Source organism: Typopeltis vanoorti, chromosome 2, assembly GCF_054136105.1.
Source record: "Typopeltis vanoorti isolate ZY-2024b chromosome 2, IOZ_Tvanoo_1.0, whole genome shotgun sequence".
NCBI lineage: Eukaryota > Metazoa > Arthropoda > Arachnida > Uropygi > Thelyphonidae > Typopeltis > Typopeltis vanoorti.
Window position 1 is genome coordinate 173,865,831 of NC_143550.1, and position 19,468 is coordinate 173,885,298.

The following is a 19,468-nucleotide window of genomic DNA, read 5'->3' on the forward strand; positions in this document are numbered from 1 at the left end:
AGCTAAGCACTTTGTAAAACTAGCTAAACAAAAGTCATGGGAAGACTTTGGCAACAATATAGAAAATAAATATCAGGAAGATTGCAAAATATTCTGGAGTCTGTTGAAAAAGTTCAGAAATTGAGAAAGAGTGCTATAAAAGGAATTAGAGATGATAAAGGTGACATGAAAAGTGGAGGAAAAAAAGATATCCTTGATAAGGAGCAATTACTTTAAAAAATTGCTAAATGACACAAGCAGTGATAGCATAGTGGTAAAAACCAATTAACAGGCATACAATCAGGAATACATATCCATACTTGAAGTAAAAAAAGCCATCAAAGCCTGAAATGTGGAAAGGTAGCTGAAGTAGATATTTGATCAGAAATGCTCAAGTATATGGAGGTATAAAAATCTTGCAGTGGCTGCACTGCATAGTTCAGAAGGCCTGGACAGAGGGATGAATTTTAGATGATTGTTGTAGAGCTCTCATAGTACCCATATATAAAAAAGGGAAATAAAACTGAATGCGAGAAGTACAGAGGAATTTCCCTAATGAGTGTTCCTGGTAAGATTTATGCAAGTATAGTTGAAACGGTTGGGAAGGATTGTAGAAGGGAAGCTTGGTGAAGAACAAGCTGGATTCAGGCCAAATAGAAGCTATCAGGATCAGATTTTCACTTTACGACAAATAGTTGAGAAATCGAGGGAATATAATGAAGAGTTGCATTTAGGTTTTGTAGACCTGCAAAATGCAGAGAAAAGCTATTCAAAATACTATAGTTATATGGTGTCAATGCAGCATTATATCTATCAATACGTTAGAATTGAAGGAAGTACACGAAGATGGTTTGATATTAAATCTGGTGTCAGACAAGGATATACATTATCCCTACTGTTATTCATTATCTATATGGATCACATGAAAGAAAGCAGTATTAAAAATGATATCAAATTTGGAGATGTTAGATGTTTATCTCAGCTCTTTACTTTATGCGGATGATGTTATACTTTTAAACAAATCCAGTACAACTCTGCAAGATTTTCTGACTAAATTGAATAACTGTTGTAATAAATTTGGTATGAAACTAAGCAATAACAACATAAAGAGAATGAAAATAGTTGGAAACATTGAAAATATCAACTGCATCATGAATGGAGACCCTATAGAAGTTAAACATTTCAGCTACTTAGGCACATTTTTTAGTGAAGATGGTAAATTAAATATGGAAATAGACAACACAGTCAACAAAGCTGGTATGAAGTCAACTGAATAAATTCATATGGAATAAGAGAGAAATTAGTCAAAACACGAAATTAGCTATATACAAGACTGTTCAAACCAATTTTAATTTATGGACCCGAGGGCTGAATTTGAAATAAAACAGTTGACCAAAGATTAGAGACTGTAGATATGAGAGTCCTGAGGAAGATTAGGGGCATAAACAGATAGCATCAATGGCAATGCAAAACAAGTGTTCTCTGCCAGGTTGGCAGACAAAAGACCCAGAGGAAGATCAATATATAGGTGGATTGATACAGTAAAAAGTTCCTTAGAAGACTAAAATATAAATCTGGCGATGTTGGAATTCTTGACCAATAACAGATTGATTTGGAGGAAAATTGTTGATAGGAAGTTAGTAATGATGTAAGCTCTTCATGTAGTCTTATTATAATATCCTGTACACCCATTGAGGGTACATGTGAGGAATTTGATAATGATGACAATGCTGTTAAATAAGAGAAGCTGTTTTCTGCCAACAAATCACACTACGAACCTCACAGCTGGTGTGATGTTTTTATCACAGCCGTCATTCTAAATTATTCTTAGATGACAAGAAATGTTAACAGAATGAAAGTGAAATGGTCACGAGGTAATTAATGAGTCACTCTATGCTACCACGCATGCACACTCCCTCTCCCATATGTTATTTGGTAGTAAATTCTGAATGGACTTTACTTTCTGGACATAGTATGGTTGATTCTCAATATTGCAGATATCTATATAGCAGAGTGTATAGAAAAGGTGTAAATGTATAACAGGTGTAAAGCAAGTCAGTATAGCAAACTTCCTTTTCTCTCACATAATGGATCTCAGCATAGATCTATCTCCCTTCCCCCTTTTATGGAGACTGGCATATACCTCCAGCCTTGCATGACACATTCTTTTCTGCTCAAAATGCTATTTTACACACATCGAACTTTTAACCTTTTATAAATCCCAAATTTGCCCATCTTTAAAATACTGTTGAGCACCTAAAACCTTCTTAAAAATTCTTAATGATGTCCAGAGGAGAGCTCTAAAATAGTCCACAACTAGTAAGTAATAATATTTGGTTTACCGATCAAGTGTTGATCAATTTTATTAACTGAACCAACTAGTTTCGCCACACTTATCTGTTGGCATCTTCAAGGCACTTAACTTAAACCTATATGTAAGTGCCCTGAAGATGCCAACAGATAAGTGTGGCGAAACTAGTTGGTTCAGTTAATAAAATTGATCAGCACTTGATTCGTAAACCAAATATTATTACTTACTAATTTATGATCAAGAAAATAACCTTCATGATGAATAGTCCACAACTATTTGTGGACTATTTTAGAGCTCATGCCATTCCTTCCATCTAGGGCTAGTTGCACACTTGCTTGCATTATGGTTAATAGTTCAGCAACAGCAGATAAGGTTCTTGCTTTGATACTTATCAGTAGTGGTCAGAATAATTAGTATACTGATTTTCTTGCTGAAACATGTCATTTGCATTCTGTTAAGCAGTTATTAGTTGATTTTTTTTATTTCTTTTTTTTATTAACTAAATATAGACTAAATCCAGTATCAGTGGCCATTCAGAATTACAATATTCAGACATTGTATATACTATATAATTTACTGTTAATACAAAATATTTTGAAATTATGAGTAGAATAAAATACTTAAAATTAAAAAAAAAAAATCAGGAGTGTATTAGAGTTTTTTAGTTTAAAAAAAGGCAGGAGGAACTTTGTTTGAAGATGCATATAACACTGAACTGTTACAGAACTGTGACTGTCTGTTTGAATTTTAAAAATTTGCTTATTTGTAAATTCAAACACCATAATTCAAGTAGCTGTTCAGAATCAGTTCATAACTTCAGAAGCTGGTTTTTTTTTTTTTTTTTCTTTTTTTTTTGAAGTATTGAACTTCATATCAGCAGTATCTAATACTGAATTAAAGGATCAGTTCAGACACATATTAATGTTAAGTCTTTTACTCGGTTGTTTATCTTTGCTATGAGTGCCTAAAGTTATATCTAGTAGTAAATAGTACTGAGGTATCACTGTTTTAATTTTTTTTTTCTTTAAATCTTCAAAATTCAAATAACTAGCTCTATGGCCATTCAGTGTTATTTATATAAAGTTTTTACTTTAAAAAACACCTTTAGAATATATCTAAATTTTATTGAATTTTATTTTATTTAAACATTTTTTATTTTATTTTTTGCAAGGTTTAACTCTCCATTCTGCAGCTCATCAAGTTTGTTGGCTCATTTATGATGAGGTTAACTGTTCTTCATACGCTGGTGAAAAGATGTATAAAGTAGCAGATAATGTAACTGCAATTGGTGGAAACAGATCATCTCTTCTCCTGGCATATGAGGGAAATGGAATTTATATGATTTCTCTGAAACAACATGAACAACATATTTTCTTAACTAAAACAGATGCAGCCATTTATTCTTTATCTCTTACAGAAGCTGTATATTCAGGTGTGCCATTCTTTTATTATTATTATTATTATTGAGTATCACCATGGAGTCAGATGACTCATAATGAGGAAACTCACAGTAACCTTTATATACAATATGTATCATACCTCTCTTTAAACTCGTTCACTCATAACTAATTCAGGCAATACATTACACTCATTCACAACTCTTTAAGCAAAAAATGTAGTCCACACACACATTTACTAGTCATATCTTACACAACTTCCAGGGATGAAACCAAAATAGTTTTATATTTGTCATGTATTCTAAAATTTCCTTTGTATCAGTCTTATAGAATCTCTTTAATAACTTATAAGTTTCTATCATGCCCTTCATTTCCATCTATCAACCCCAAATTTTGCAACCACACCTTCAACTTTTCCTTATAGGGAGCATTCCACAGACTTGTCACCAGCTTGGTCATTCATCTCTAAATCTGTGCATGGTAGTCAAATGTAGCTAAATTGTAGCCTTATAGAGAAGAATAATAACCTCCTTATCTTGTTAGTGTATTTTTCAGTATCCAAGTAATCCTTTGAGTTATTTTACCAACTTTTGCAATATGCCCTCTGAACTTGTCCACCATCACCTCCAAGTTCCTAGCTTCATCAGTTTCATGCAATCCAGTAACTTCAATGGGATACAGTATGTAACCTTTTTTCAACCTGAAGTGCATAACCTTACAATTTTACAACATTAAATTGACAACCACCATCCTTTGCCCATAATGCCAATTTATTTAAATCATCCAGCAGGATATCTATAGCACCCTGATCAACTATGCCAGCCTGGTTGGCTGGGTGGTTATCATACCCGTTCTCCAACCATCAGGTTGCGGGTTCAAATCCTGCTGCAGGATGTTTGTGATTGTCTTACCTTGTGTACTTCCATAACCTTTGATATGGTATAGTATGACCTTTGTTGTCCTTTTGCCATTAAGACTATAAATCATCATCATTGATCAACTATTTCCCTACCCAGTTTTGCATCATCAGCAAACAGCTGAATATATTCCTCCCCTTAAGTCTTTGTGTATCATTAACATACAAATGAAAGAGTGGTGGCCCTGGTACATATCCCTGAAGCACTCCATTAGTCAGTCTCATTCTTCTAGACTCCATTCCACCATAAACTACTCCGGTGTCTGTCAACTACCCCTATCCATCTTCATATCCATTCCCATTTGCTCCAACTTTTGTAATATTTTTTCATGTAGTATGCTGTCAAATAATACCTTTGCAAAGTTCAGCAGAATCAGTAACCAATTCCCTTATCTAATTCTGCTATCACTCTGCTGTAAAATGTGAGTAAAATACTAATGGCAGAACCTACCTTTCACAAAGCTATGCTGCCTACTACAGAGTATCATATTCCTATCCACCTATTGCTGAATTTTATTATCTTGAACCAACTTTTTCAACATATTAACCACCACTCCTGAGATATTAATTAGTCTGTAATTTGCTACTTCTGTCTTGGGGTGACCTTTATGTACTGGAACTATCTTATCCTCTTTTCACTCCCTTGTAAACTAGCCAGAGCTGAGACTTCAATTGAACAGGGGCATTAGTACATCTCTCGCATATTCTCATAGTACACAGGCTGACATTGCATCCAGTTCCACTGCATTATTTGTGGAAAGATTTTTGGATATGCTGAGCACCTCCTGTTCATCTGCCTCATTTCATTACATCTGTCTCTGTTACATCAGCAACTGCAAAATCTCCACCTGGATGATACACCTTTGCAAAATGATCACTCAGCAACTCAACAGTTTCTTTTGCTTTTGTGAATATATTCCTGTCATCGGCATTAATTAAGGCCTTTCTTCCATAATCAGTTCTTCCCCCTTTTTGCTATATGCATCTATATATATATATATATATATATCAGCCTTAGCTAATTTTCTTTCAATCTCATTTGGCCTTTCTTGCAATACTAGTTACCCTGCTTGCCTGTATATTATTGCTCATGAGCTTGCTGACCACTTCTTTATATTCCTTCCACAGTGTTTTCTTTTTCGTCACTTAAGGGTCAAAGCCATGTAACTGGGAGGAGACCTCCACATCACCTTAAAGGAATGGGGAGAACTAATTGGGGCTTCTGACCTAATGGCCAATCCTCACCTTCACATGGTGTGTCCTGTTAGTAGGCATCCACTGGATACTGAATGAAGAAAATGAGCTGATAGTTTGGGACATAGCTGACCAAATTGCACTCTCTGGCTTAAACCCCAAATACACATGATGGCACAACATGATGAGATCTCGTGCGGCTTTTATCAGGGAACCAGGGCAAACAGTGAAAAATCAGCTACTGGAACAAAGTCAAACTCATCATCTAGAAGAAGATCAAACCCAACATCAAAACTGAAAATAGGAACCATCAGTATCAGGAGTATTAATTAAAAGGAAATGTAACTTGCAGAAGAACTGGAAAAATACCATGTGGACATAATTGGCATTACTGAGACAAAGAAGATAAAAACAGTTGAGATCTTGCTAACTAATAAGTGCAGGATGTTATGTTCAGGCAGTAACAATCAAAGAAAGGAGAAGTAGTGATAACATGTAACTGGAAGGAGACCTCCACATCACCTTAAAGGAATGTGGAGAACTAACTGGGGCTTCTGACCTAATGTCCAATCCTCACCCTCACATGGTGTGTGAAGGTAAGGATTGGACATTCAAGACCAAACATGAAATAATTAATTGTATGACAGTTGCAAGTACTTATGTGAATGAACATCAAAATGGGGAAATGGACAATGAAACTTATCTATGCCTATGGCCCCACAAAAGATTCTCCTAAGGAAGAATTGGAGGAATGTTTTGTCACTAGAGCAGATAGCTAACATAAAGAAGATGGAAAAAGTGGTCCTTGTTGGAGATCTAAACAGCAGAGTGGGAAATTAATACCACCAGACATAAGAACATTTTGGGAAAATTTGGAGAAAAGGGCAAAGCTAATGATAATAGTATCTACTGGACTTCTGCTCAGGACACAGACTAGTCATTACTAACATCATGTTTCAGCATAAAGATGTGCACAAATTCACATGGAGAGAAGACAAAAAAAATAAATGCTTAATTAACTGTGTCATTGTGGATAGTAATATCTTCATGCTGGTTCAGGAGGATACAAGAATGTACAGAGGATTTGAAATTGGAAATGCCCATCACTTAGTTCTAAGTAGGATAAAAATGAATAATGCATTGAAAAGAAAAACACATAAGAAATATTTGAAAAGAATTAAAATTGAGCAACTTTTACAGGTAAACTGTAGAGTCCACCATACAAACATTATTGAAGAAAAAATGAAGCAGTTTGAATACAAGGACCAAACCTTGGTGTCTAAGTGGCAGACTCTGAAGAAAATAAAGCCAGGGAGATATCTGGTGAAATTGTCTGCAAGGATACAAAAATAAGAACACCATGATGAATACAAGACATCAAAGAAGCACTCCTAGAAAATAAGAAAGCATGCTGAAAGTTCCTAGCAAATAATTCAGCAAATTGCCCTGAAAGAATACAGAGAAAAATGCAAGAGCTAAGCTGTGTGTAAAAGTAGCTATGAAGTAGGAAGGTAGCAAAATACATCCCTAGGAAAAGTACTGTAAAAGGAATCAAAGATGATAAAGGTGACATGAAACTGAAGATAAGGATATCTTATATTTATGTCGTAATTATTTTGAAAGACTTAAATGAAACAAGCAATGATAGAACTAGTACAAAATTTTCAAGAATGTAAACAGGAGTATATATCAATACTTTAGGTAGGAATAGCCATCAAAAACTTGAAATATGGAAAGGCAGCTGAGCTAGTATAGATAACTCATCTAGAAATGTCGAAGTATGGCTGTATAAAAGTTTTGCAGTGACTGAACTGCAAAATGCTGAGGGCCTGCTGAAAAGTTCAATTTCCAGATGATTGGAGTAAAGCTATCATAGTTCCCATCTATAGAGAAAAGAATAAAGCTTAAAGTGAGAATTACAGAGGAATTTCTCTAAGTGTGTGTGCCAGATAAGATTTATATAGGCATTCCTCAAAAGAAGCTAAGAAAACTTGTGGAAAAGAAATTTGGAGAACAAGCTGAATTCATACCAAATGGAGGCTGTCAAGATCAGATTTTCACTCAATAACACATAGTTGAAAAATCATATTACTGTGAGAAGGATCTGGAATAGGCATATGACATAATGCCTAGCAAAAAGCATTTTCATAACTTGCCAATTATACGGGATAAATGGAACATTATGCAAAGCAATACATGTACTTTTAAAGTTACACAGTGGTCAGCATTCATAGTGAAGAATTTATGGAGACAAAAACACGTTCAATCAGCGGCACAAACATATTGAAAATGAAGACATGAGAAAGGAATTTGGCATTGTTAGCATACAAAAAATGTATGCACAGAGCTAATTTTTCTTGGTATGGCCATTTAAACAGAATGAAAGAGAAAAGGTTAGTAAAACAGATCTTTCATAGGAAAGAGATCCAGAGGACGACCAAGGTGTTGGATGATTGATTCAATCAGAAGTGCCTTAGGACCTAAATGCTATATGACAATATTGGAGTGCTGACAAGTAATAGACTGATTCAGAGGAAAATTGTTGATAGAAGATTAGTAATAGTATAAACTTAATCATGTAGTGCTGTCGTAATAGCCTGAACATCCCTTGAGGTTATGTATCAGGAAATTAATGATGATCATGATGATGTTTTCTTGTTTTCGCAGCTCTTGCTTTATATTTACTCATCCACTTATTGCCCACTCGGTGTATCCTTTTGTCCATGGGTATGCAGCTTGATACTACTTCACTCAAACAATCCCTGACCACTTATACCATGCACTACTGATAATCTTTCTCATGGCTTCTCAATCCATGGCACTATTTCAAGTTGCTTCCTAAGTCTGCCATAATCACCAGCTTTATAGTTCACTATGAACCCCCTGCTTGACAGACAGAGAATTCCACATGTTTAGCAACATTCCAGAACATGACTGCATGGCGACTCTCCTAGGTGTGAGGCGGCAGTGTGTCAGAGTGGCACCCTGGATATGAGTACATCTTTTAATGCTATTATTAGATCTAACATTCTCATATCGCTTGTTCTCTTCTAAGATGATTATTCCTTGGTATAAATTTCTTCTGTCAGGTTCCCTCTACACATCTAAAATTACCTACAATTCCTCTTGCACTTTAATTGACTCATTAGCAGTCATGGTCTTTCTTTCTCAGTTCATTTCACACTTTCTCACTTTTTTTGCATCTATTAACAACTCTTTTATAACTTCTCTTGTTGCATATTTCTCATCTTTCAAATCATATGTGCCAGCCAAAACAGTCAATTCTTTCACTTCTATCCTCTGTGAACTAATAGCTTCACTAACATCCTTGATCTCTGCACCTAGGAAACATGCTTTCATCACTTTCTGTGATGAAAGCATGTTTCCTCTTATCATCGAATCTCCATACAGCATCTTATCCTTACTCCTAGTTTATTGAACTTTCATACTTTTCCTATTCATGTGTTCTTTCATTCTCCCTCCTGCTGTACTACATGACACTCGTTTCTCCAGTTACTCTAGCTCATGTTTTGTCCAGTGAATGACACAGCGTTAGCACGCTACCCTTCAGCCACTTCTTTCATACTCTCATGTTTTGCACCTTATTGTTCACACCTTGCTTCACACTCGAAAACATTTCTGTAACACACTTTCTCCTGTTGTTTTCATATGATTAACCATTCACTCTTTGTAACAAATACAGTAAACATATGCTACCTTTTACGAAATTGCTAATGCTAAACTTAATAAAGAAGGAAACCTTGGCTGACATTTTTCTCGTTTGGATCACTGCTGTGAAAAACATTTCTGAATGATATTTGCTATTGAAACACGCACACACATACAACTCCTGAGTCTAAAGTATGTAAAATAATTATTAAAATTGCCAATATTTACTAAAAATAAGACTTATCTGTAAGCCATATGCAGCACCCTCAAAATATGTAACTATTTTAATATATTTTTCAGTCATTACATTTGAACGTCAGTGTTTTTCATATTTCCCTTTTTAGTGATCTTTTATAATATTAAAAAAATATATTATAAAATAAGTATGAAATATTTCTTATTTTCATTTTACTTAGATATTTTTAGATAGCTGTATTATTAAAGGAGATTGGTGTTTTCTGTGTTAAATCAGGGCAGTAAGTTAGTGTTTCATGGTTAGCATATCTACTCTCTAGCTATGCTGTGGGTTTGAATTTTGCCATGGGAATAGATTTGAGTTTGTGATTGTCTTTAAGCAGAAGATAAATTTCATTGTCTGGTGTGAAACCACTTCCCTTCTTATCAGAGGCATGGTTTAAAAAATTACATTTTTGATTTTAAAAAGAAATTGAAACCATAAGAAATATTGTAAAAAAAAAAAAAAAAGTCAGTAAAAACCCTTAACTTAATCATGGTGCTAATGTACTCTAGATTACAACCGTTGTGGGTGGGAATCACATATTTATATATATATCCAAAGTATTTGTACATCATCTTAGTCTACCTTTGACCATCATGAGTGCCATGCCTTTTAGGACACTCCCTCTGGTTTACATTGGTAGTAAACTGGTACTTTAGTCTCCTCTTCCTGTCTTGTCTTCCAGACTTCCATCACTGAGCTCTATTGCCCTGCTTCTGTATGATCTGTAGACATCCAGATAGGGGAAGCTGGTCAGAGGCACTACTTTGGCCTCAGCTTTGGCAAGATGGGCAGTCTGTATGGCCTGAGCAGGATCATTTGGCTATGCTTATCTGGAAGGGTCAATAGTGTTGGAGTAAGTCTCCTATTCTAATGGTTCAAAAATAGGGTCAAAGGTGTGGTGCTTTTATAGCATCTGAGATAATTCTGGCATTCCACTGAGTGAATTTATTGCTTGTAGTGGGCATTATGTGTGGTTCTTTAGTGTGTGGGAAGCTCTGATGCTCAACCAATAAAATAATGCCCACTATCTAACAAGCAATAAATGCACTCAGAAGTGGAATGCCAGAGTTACTTATAGCTGTACTATATATATCTTGATTTGTTACTATCATTTTTATTATTATATATTTATAATAGTTCCCTTACAAGTAAATCATTTTTTAAGAATAGCATTTATACTTTTGCTGCAGGAAGTGATATGTGTGTCCAGAAGAGTTGCCCTGCCTTATGCTTGTCCACATCACCTGATGAGCAGCAATGCTTGCCTTTTGGAGGTATGCTTATCATAATTATTATGTATGGTAGAGTTGTAACTTGCTGACCTATATGGGATTATCTTATAGTTTACAGAAAATGTCAATGTGAACACAGCAAAACAGTTCAAACATAGTCAACTCTCATTATAGTAAACCTTTACAACAAATTTGCTCACTATAACACACTACTGAGAGGTTCCAGCCAATTCACATAGGCATGATGTTATGCCAAAGGAAATTCATTATAGTAAACAGTTCCTGTGATCCCAACAACTTTGCTAGAGTGAGAATCAATTTTATGTACATACAGTTTTTAAAAGAAGGGTTAAAATAGTTTTAAATAAGTAATAACTAGGATTTGGTATACAGGAATCCCTCATTTTGCACAGTTTTGAATTAACATGGTTAATAAATTTATACCATGATTTAGTTATTGGTTAAAAATTCACTCTTAGCAAGTTTCATTCATGCTAGTCTGGATGAAACAACCCTGACTGTCCTTGACTTTGAAGTGAGGTGTAACTTTATTGTATCACTAAATACAGCTCGAAGACTAGTCTGTGCACTTATTTAGTAACAGTTAGTGTAATTAGAGACAACTGTAAAAAGAACTTGCATAATGAAAAGCACATCTCCTCCCACAGATACTATGCTGCATACTGTATGTATGCAGCACAATCGTTTTATTGTACCAAACATATCTAACTAAATACATTTGTCATAATATCCTCTTTCAAATTTCATTTGTAGAAATTGTGATAATTCCGTTTATAATGCAGTCATATATACTGTGAGCATTGTATTTCAAGCATGTGTAGACTGTATACTGTTTTTGTTAACTATAAACATTTTTATAGTTAAAAAAATTATCCTTCAACATTGACTATGGATAAAATGAAGAGCAAAATAGTGAGTTCCAATGATAAAAAGAAGTGAAAGGTTATCATTTTAGATGAAAATTTGATAAATCAAAAATCACATCTACTTCAGAAGCTCTACAAGCCATTAGGAATCAAAATGATAAAATGATTGAAATGGTGTGAGTTATCAATTTGGATAGACTGCTGCAATAAAAAAAATTCTCTTTGTCCCTATACAATTAAAATGAAAGCTAATTTTTCATGTTGAAAGGAGATGATGGAAATGAAAAGGGTTTTGTTTTATAGGCCTTGCATGGGAAAAAACTAATTGGATCGCATAATATTACAATTTGAGGTGCGTTTGCAAGCTCGGATAGATGCTATGTCAAAGTTGCCAAACTTTTTCCAAACAATAATAGATTTAAATTTTCATTTTGGATGGAAACAGATGTTTTCCAAAACTTTTTTTTTTTTTTCCAAAGAGTGAAAAGTGACAACCTGGTTGTTGAAAGTTTTTCACTTAGTTATAAATTAAATTAAAGATGCCAAGAAATTATATTCTTGATTTATTCTTTATCTAAATTTAAGCAAAGTTTGTACATGAAGTATTTTCATGATTGAGCTACTTGTATATAGAGGCTAATGACTTCACATTAATTGCTTTAGTATCCCATAATATAATATTATGGGATACTAAAGCAATTAATGTGAAGTCATCTTAGTCATGAAAATATTTCACACGCAAACTTTGTTTGCTTGTACTTGGATAAAGGATAAACCAAGAATATAATTTCTTGCCATCTTTCATTGACAACCTGATTGTTAAACTTTCAGAAGATCAAATAAGTTTTAATGGATGGTAATGCTGAAGGAGATTTCAAACTAAATCCTATACTTGTGTACCATATGCAAATTCCTAAAGTGCTTAGAAGCTACAGACAGAAATCACTGCTGTCATTTGGAGTGCTGATAAAACAGCACAGATGACTGTGAATCTCCTTGAAGACTGGTTCAGTAATTGTTTCTGTCCATTTTAAAATTTTGTTGTGCATTTAGGTAATTCCCCTATCCATCCTGTTTTGTTAGATGATTTATATGAAAATTCGAAGGTTGTAAAATTGATGTAAAATACATCATCTTAGAAATTATGGAAATAACTACCATGTTAGAGTAAAACTTTAGTTTAATATAAACCAAAATAATCTCTAGATGTTTCGACCTTCACGTTAAGGTCATCTTGCGTATATACATATAAACAAACTGCACCACAATCTGCATGGTATGCTAAAGTTACTGGTCAACCATTAAAACTATTAGCCTGATCTTTGGTTAAAAAAAAAAAAACATCTTGCTACATCAAAGCTGGAGTCCTGTTAATATCATTATTGATTAGGTTCCTGATTTGCACTCACTCATAGACCTACACTTTTTACCGTGTAGCATACAGAACCAAAATTCTTCGAAATAGGTTGGTTACTCCTTATTCCTGGAGGTACCCTATGTCTGTAGAAGCGTGTGTTCACAGGGCTGGTTTGCCTGCTTGTAGGAGGGAAAACTCTACAGTCCATGCGCAAGACCGACTAACTAACTTGGCTATGTCTGAGAAAGGTCCTTTAGCTCCTCACGTCAGCGACAAGAATCGAACCCAGGACACTCCTTCCCCAGGCATATGGTTGCGGAACGTGTAACCACTCGGCTAACTGTGCAGACATCGATTAGGTTACAAAATTAAATTAAGCTAGAAAGCAACTTGCCACCATTGTTGTTTAGATTAGGATAGTTAATCAAAATTTCACAGGCTTTAAATTTCTGTTCATACCAGGATTTTGTATGATGTAAAGAACAAATACTTTTCCAATCAATTTGGTGTGGGGTGTTAAGAGCGTGATCTGAGAGGCCTCCTCCAGTTTCCCCAATATAAGCTAAGTTACTGGTGCAATAGATATAATAAACTCTAGGGCGAGCCAGTGGGGGAAAGGATCCTTAGAAGTCAAGCCAATAGTTTCAACTTAGTAACTGTAACTTTAGCATACCATGTAAATTGTAGTGCAGTTTGTTTCTTTCTATATATATATATATGTGTGTGTGTGTGTGTGTGTGTGTGTGTGTGTGTGTGTGTGTGTGTGTGTGTGTGTGTGTGTGTGTGTCCCCAGATGATGACCTTAATGTGGTCAAAATGTCAAGTGATCATTTTGGTTTATATTAAACTGAAGTTTTATTCTAATTACAGTAGTTTCCATAATTTTTAAAGTGTATTCTGATCACTGTGTAAGCATGAAGGAAAGGGTAAAATGCATCAGTTTTACAGCGTGTGGATCAAGGAACAGTTGAAACTTTTTAAGGCTTATTATATGAAAGGAACTTTTGAAAAAAAAAAAAATAAGTTCATGTAATTCAAGCAGCTATGTGTAGCAAGCCAATTACATTGGTGGAGTTTTGGAAAAATAATAATATAAAAGAATTCTATTGAAAATATTGACAAATCATGGCATCAAGTGACATCAATGAACACAAGAGTTTCTGTCTCATTGTGCAAATGATTTTATGGATTTTACTTAATAGATTCTCTGTTGTTGAAGAAATAGCTAAAAGTGGGAAGAACTAGGCTTAAATGAAATGGATACTGTAAATGTTTGGGAATTATTAACTCTTACTTAGAATATACTAAACTCATTACCATTGATTAAATGTGTATGAAAAACAAGATGATTACAATGCAGAAGAAAATATACCAATGAAGAACATAACTTTAAAAGAATCTGAATCATTATTTCAAGCTGGTGAAACTTTATGGATAGTGACTCTAATCTTCATCATAGTATACAAGTCCATCATGGCAAAAAAGCTATGAGCTCTTACTGCAAGATGTACATTCAGAAAGAGAAGCAATGTTTTTTTTTTATTTACTTGTATGCATAATTATGAATACATATTATGCAGTGTTTGATATACTTTCAATTGTTTCAAACACTTTGTTATCCTTTATAGTTTTGTTGGTGGTGAAAGCAGATGTATTTTAAAAAATTTAGTGATGATTTTGAAAACTCCTGGATTAATTTTATTTATTTTTTTATTGCTTATTATATTAATACATTTTCACTTAGCATAGCATTTTCACAGGATACATTAACTGTGTAAAGTGAGGGATTCCTGTACTTGAGCACACAGCAGATTTGCATTAGTATTTTTGCTTATGCCAGCTGCATTACTTAAACTGGAGATTCTTCCAAATTATTCACAATGCTTTAAATAGAATATTGTTTAGCTGAAGGTCAGTTAATTATGACTGCTTTTATGCCATCATTTATCCCAGCAATAATCTTAAAACACATAGAGTGGAACTGTTTGTTCTAATGATACAGCTCTTGCCACAGTATTAGCATACTTGCCATGTATGCTAATGTAAGCCATGACAAGATAAACCTATAAAACAGACAAAATTCTACATGCTTCCCCCCCTTCCCCAATCCCTCCCACATGATACACAAGATCAGAACAAAACATATTCCCATACCTTATGTCTAGAGTAGTACATCTGAAAAGATAGCTTAAAGTTCTTTGTAAATATAATCTCCATTTCACTTTCAAATAACATATCCAACTAGCTATGTAGTATTCAATCTGGAGGCTTTCTGCTTGGCTAGTAGTAAATCCTGCTGCACTCTTACTCTGCCAGTTTGTGTCTAGAGCAGTGGTCGATATCGACCCCCACTGGTCGATTCGGGCTCAGGGGTCGATAGAAAAATATAAGACATCATTGTACGGGTAATATTTAATTCGGTTAACTTGGATTACCTCCATCCTGAATGACAACGCAATTAAGAGTGAATCATGGGAACAGTGACATGAATAGGACCTGTAAGATGGAGTAAAGTCATGAAAATAGTTACTGAGGCCAATCAAATAGGCCAAAATGACGTATTTACCAATAAACGGATGTTAGTGGTTCCTGCCCGGCAGGAGCAATATTGCAACACGTGCACAGTTCTTATTTACTTATACTTACACGTATTCGATCCCAGTCTCATTTTCACACATCGACATACAAGTGAGCATTAATGTTCAAAAATTCATCAACATACATATTATAATTCAATCGTTATTCATTCATGAACTAAACTTCTCTATGTTGAAGAGTTGAGCAAGGCTGGTAGTAATACCAGTAGTTTATTAATATTACTAGCGATAGTAGTAATATAATAATATATACTATATTATACATACAATAAACACTGTAACTATACAATAAACAATCTAAAAACTCACATAAGTGTCTTTTTTGCTTGTCCTATTATAATTACGTAATAGTAAAATAGAGGGGGTCGATAAAAAGTCAAACTCTTGAAGGGGTCGACGGTCAAAGAAGTTTGGTGACCCCTGGTCTAGAGGGAGTTGAAGCATGGTGGTATGCAGTGGAACTGTTATGGCCACACTTTGTTAGGAGACCAGGTTCTGTGCATGGGTAGTATCTCTGGAAGTCTTTTACCTCCTATTACAAATACAATAAAGGACAACTTATTGAAATACAGTTGAACTGCAGATCACAAATCCCTTCCCATCTTCCCATGCATGTTGGGCTCAGTGGTCTGTCGCAGCCAAGTAACTTGGCTTCTTGGTAACCTAATTAATGGTCTGATAGGACTAGTTTTCCAGATCACAAATATCTCACAAAAAACATTAATAATAATAATCCTCACAAAAAAAAAAGTTTCCTTATCCATTTTGGTATATCCTACGAGCACCTTTATTAACAGTAATATGGCATGTGGATACAGTATTGTTCTAATTTTCAAATTTTTCTGCTGGCATTAAATGCATACTGGCACTTATTGCTTTACGAAACAAGTGATGTTCAGCAGCAATATAAACAATATGCACCACCACCACCACCTACAGTCATCAAATCCACTCATCATTCCTAATGTAACCTCATCTATCCTCCTCAACTATCCAAACTATACTTTGCATAATTCCTTCTGCCACAAGGACTGCAGGCTGCACTTGTGCATTCATAAGAACTGACATTCCATGTCAGAGCATGCAAAACCTTGGGATTCCCCTCTCTGATTTACTTTTGCTCAAACTTTTCCTGCTAACACATGTTCAATTAATTTGGTATGTCTATTTCCCTAAATTCAAAAACTTGATTTTCTGCAGTCATAGTACCCAAATAGTGATAATTTCACTTTGGTAATTTAATGTTCACAACTCAAATTGTCTTTCGTTCTCTGGTTCCACTGTTGAAGCAGGGCAGGGATACCAGGAAATCGTTGGCAAGAACTTAACACATCTATCTTCCTACCAAACTTCTCTCTATCTAAACACCTGTTCAGACTGAATAACAAATTATTAGAAACTGGAATAAAAAAAGCCTTCATTCCTCTATTCACCCAAAATTTCTCATTACTACATTAGCCTTGGTTCTCCAACAAGTGTTCCAAGACAGTCCATGAAAAATGTTGGGTATATCACAAATAACTTAGCTTTAGCATCACACCCAGCCTAAATGGCAGCTTACATCACATGCAAAAAAAAAAAAAAAATCTAAATCCAATTTTGAAAGGGCCAAATGCCACAACTTACTTCTTGTCCTGCCTTCTAAACTCTAGCCAAGACCATTAGACACAAGTTCTGTCCATTCGCACTTCCACTGCTCTCATATCCAGATGGTAATAGACAATATATCATATAATAGTAATACATCACCCATAGACAAAGCTGATCTTCTAGTGTATTTCTCTTGTAATTCCTGCATTGATGACCATGACATTGGGATGGTGTACCCAGCATTGGTTGATGTTATTCAGAAGAGGATAGCCAGATTAATCAGTGACTTTTCTCTTACACAAGTAGAAATTTAGTTGCAACCTTATGCATCTTTGACTGGTACTCTCATGGTCAATGCTCTGCTGAATTGACCATTATCATTCCTCCATTTTCTTTCTTTCAAACATGAACAGCTGTTGGTCATTGTTCATTTACCATCCATCAAACTTATCGAGGCCATTCTTTTCATTCCATCTCTGTCTTCCCCCAAAATTCAACCTTCTTTCATTCAAACATGTCAACAAATTTTTTCTTTCTATGACTTTTTTGTTTGTGGGTTAGGTATATTTAAACAACAACAACAAAAAAAAAAAGCAGCCTTCATCCATTTTTTTCAGGACCAGCTTCATTTGTTTGCACATCCTGGCATGTATAGAGTTTCTTTTGCCTGCAACTTGCGTACTTTGGTCAGGCTGACAGATCTGTTAACATTCACCTTGAAGATTTGCTATCATCAGAATGGCAAATCTGGACTAGCAGATCATGGCTTGATGAAATTTAATGAAATTCTTTTGCACAGGATTAAACAGAAGAAACTTTTATACAGAAGTCACTAGAGGTCTGAAAGACAATTTTTTTGAATTGGCATTCAGCTGTGAAATCTGAAATCCAAACATCATTTGATAATTATTTGAATAATATAAATTTTTCCAAGATATCACATTCTCACAAAAACATTTGAAATACCAGCAATTGAAAATTTAACTCTGAACAGTTTCAGAACTGAAGCTATGTAAAGATTTAAAAATGAAAATTCCTCTTTGGCTTAATGAAATTTTTATATCTGAATGTTGTCAAAAACGGTTCTTGGTTCAGTTGTTAATGAAATCAAGAGGCTAATAATATTTTGATAGGTTCACCCTCAATTTTATTCTTAAAGCAATGTGAAGTATGTATTTACTAATAGGCTTGTATAGTATATAATATTTATTCAATTATATTCTAAATTTGTTAATGTTACATGAAATACTTTTATTTTAATTTAGGAGTGGAAAAATTTGTGGCGTATCTTCATAGAGGTGTTCCAAAAGGTATTTTGTCTCCAGATATATTACATAATGATAAATCTTCTTGGCTAGATGTTTTCCCTGTGAGCTTATTTGCCATTCAGTCAAGAGATAACATGGACTTTTATATTCGTAAACAAAAAGTCTTTTGGTCAGATCAGAAGATTCCTGGATTATTTTCCATTCGCAGGGATGCTAAAAATAAGCAACAATTGGGTTTTCCTAAGGAGAAGGTCACAGGAGTAGCAGTTGATTGGATTTCAGGTAAATGGTTCTTGATTCTAAACTAAATAAATTCAAAATGCATTTTAAGACATGAATAATGCACATATATTAGTCATTATGAACATTTTTAAACTAAAATCAGCCTTGCATCAAAAATAGCTTGTTTTTTTTTCATAAGTGAAATCTTTACTACTAAATTGAATTATTTCCAGGAGCCTATATGTGTTTTTTTTTTTTTTTTTTTTTTGTTGTTGTTGTTGTTTGTTTTGTGTGTGGTTCCCACCCATGAAAAGTTATAAGCTATAGTACGTTTTGTACCATGGGTGAGCTAAAGATTTTTTTTTCTTTTTTTATCAAGCTTATATATTAAAAAAAAAAATTGTTTTACATTGTCCAGGAAACCTTGCTCTAGGGACCAAACATGGAACTTTTTCAAGCCACTTTAGGCTTCCAATTAGTAGGGCTGTAGTCTCATGCTAGGCAATGAAACTCATCTCCCACGTAAAGATAATCACAAACATTCATGCTCACATAATGATTCAAACCTGTTGGCTGGAGAGCAGGTATGCTAACCACTCGGCCAACCA

The 19,468-nt window shown here is 34.5% G+C and overlaps 1 protein-coding gene across 2 annotated transcripts in view; it reads left to right on the forward strand.

Annotated features, from left to right (window-relative positions):
• LOC150109676 (low-density lipoprotein receptor-related protein 1B-like) overlaps positions 1–19,468 on the forward strand; it is a 361,753-nt gene that overhangs the window by 181,318 nt on the left and 160,967 nt on the right. For both annotated transcript variants that reach the window (XM_090409647.1, XM_090409653.1), the window contains exons 13-15: positions 3,462–3,722; positions 10,898–10,981; positions 18,636–18,920. In XM_090409647.1, coding sequence (XP_090265773.1) covers positions 3,462–3,722; positions 10,898–10,981; positions 18,636–18,920 — 630 coding nt within the window. The remainder of the gene's footprint in view (positions 1–3,461; positions 3,723–10,897; positions 10,982–18,635; positions 18,921–19,468) is intronic.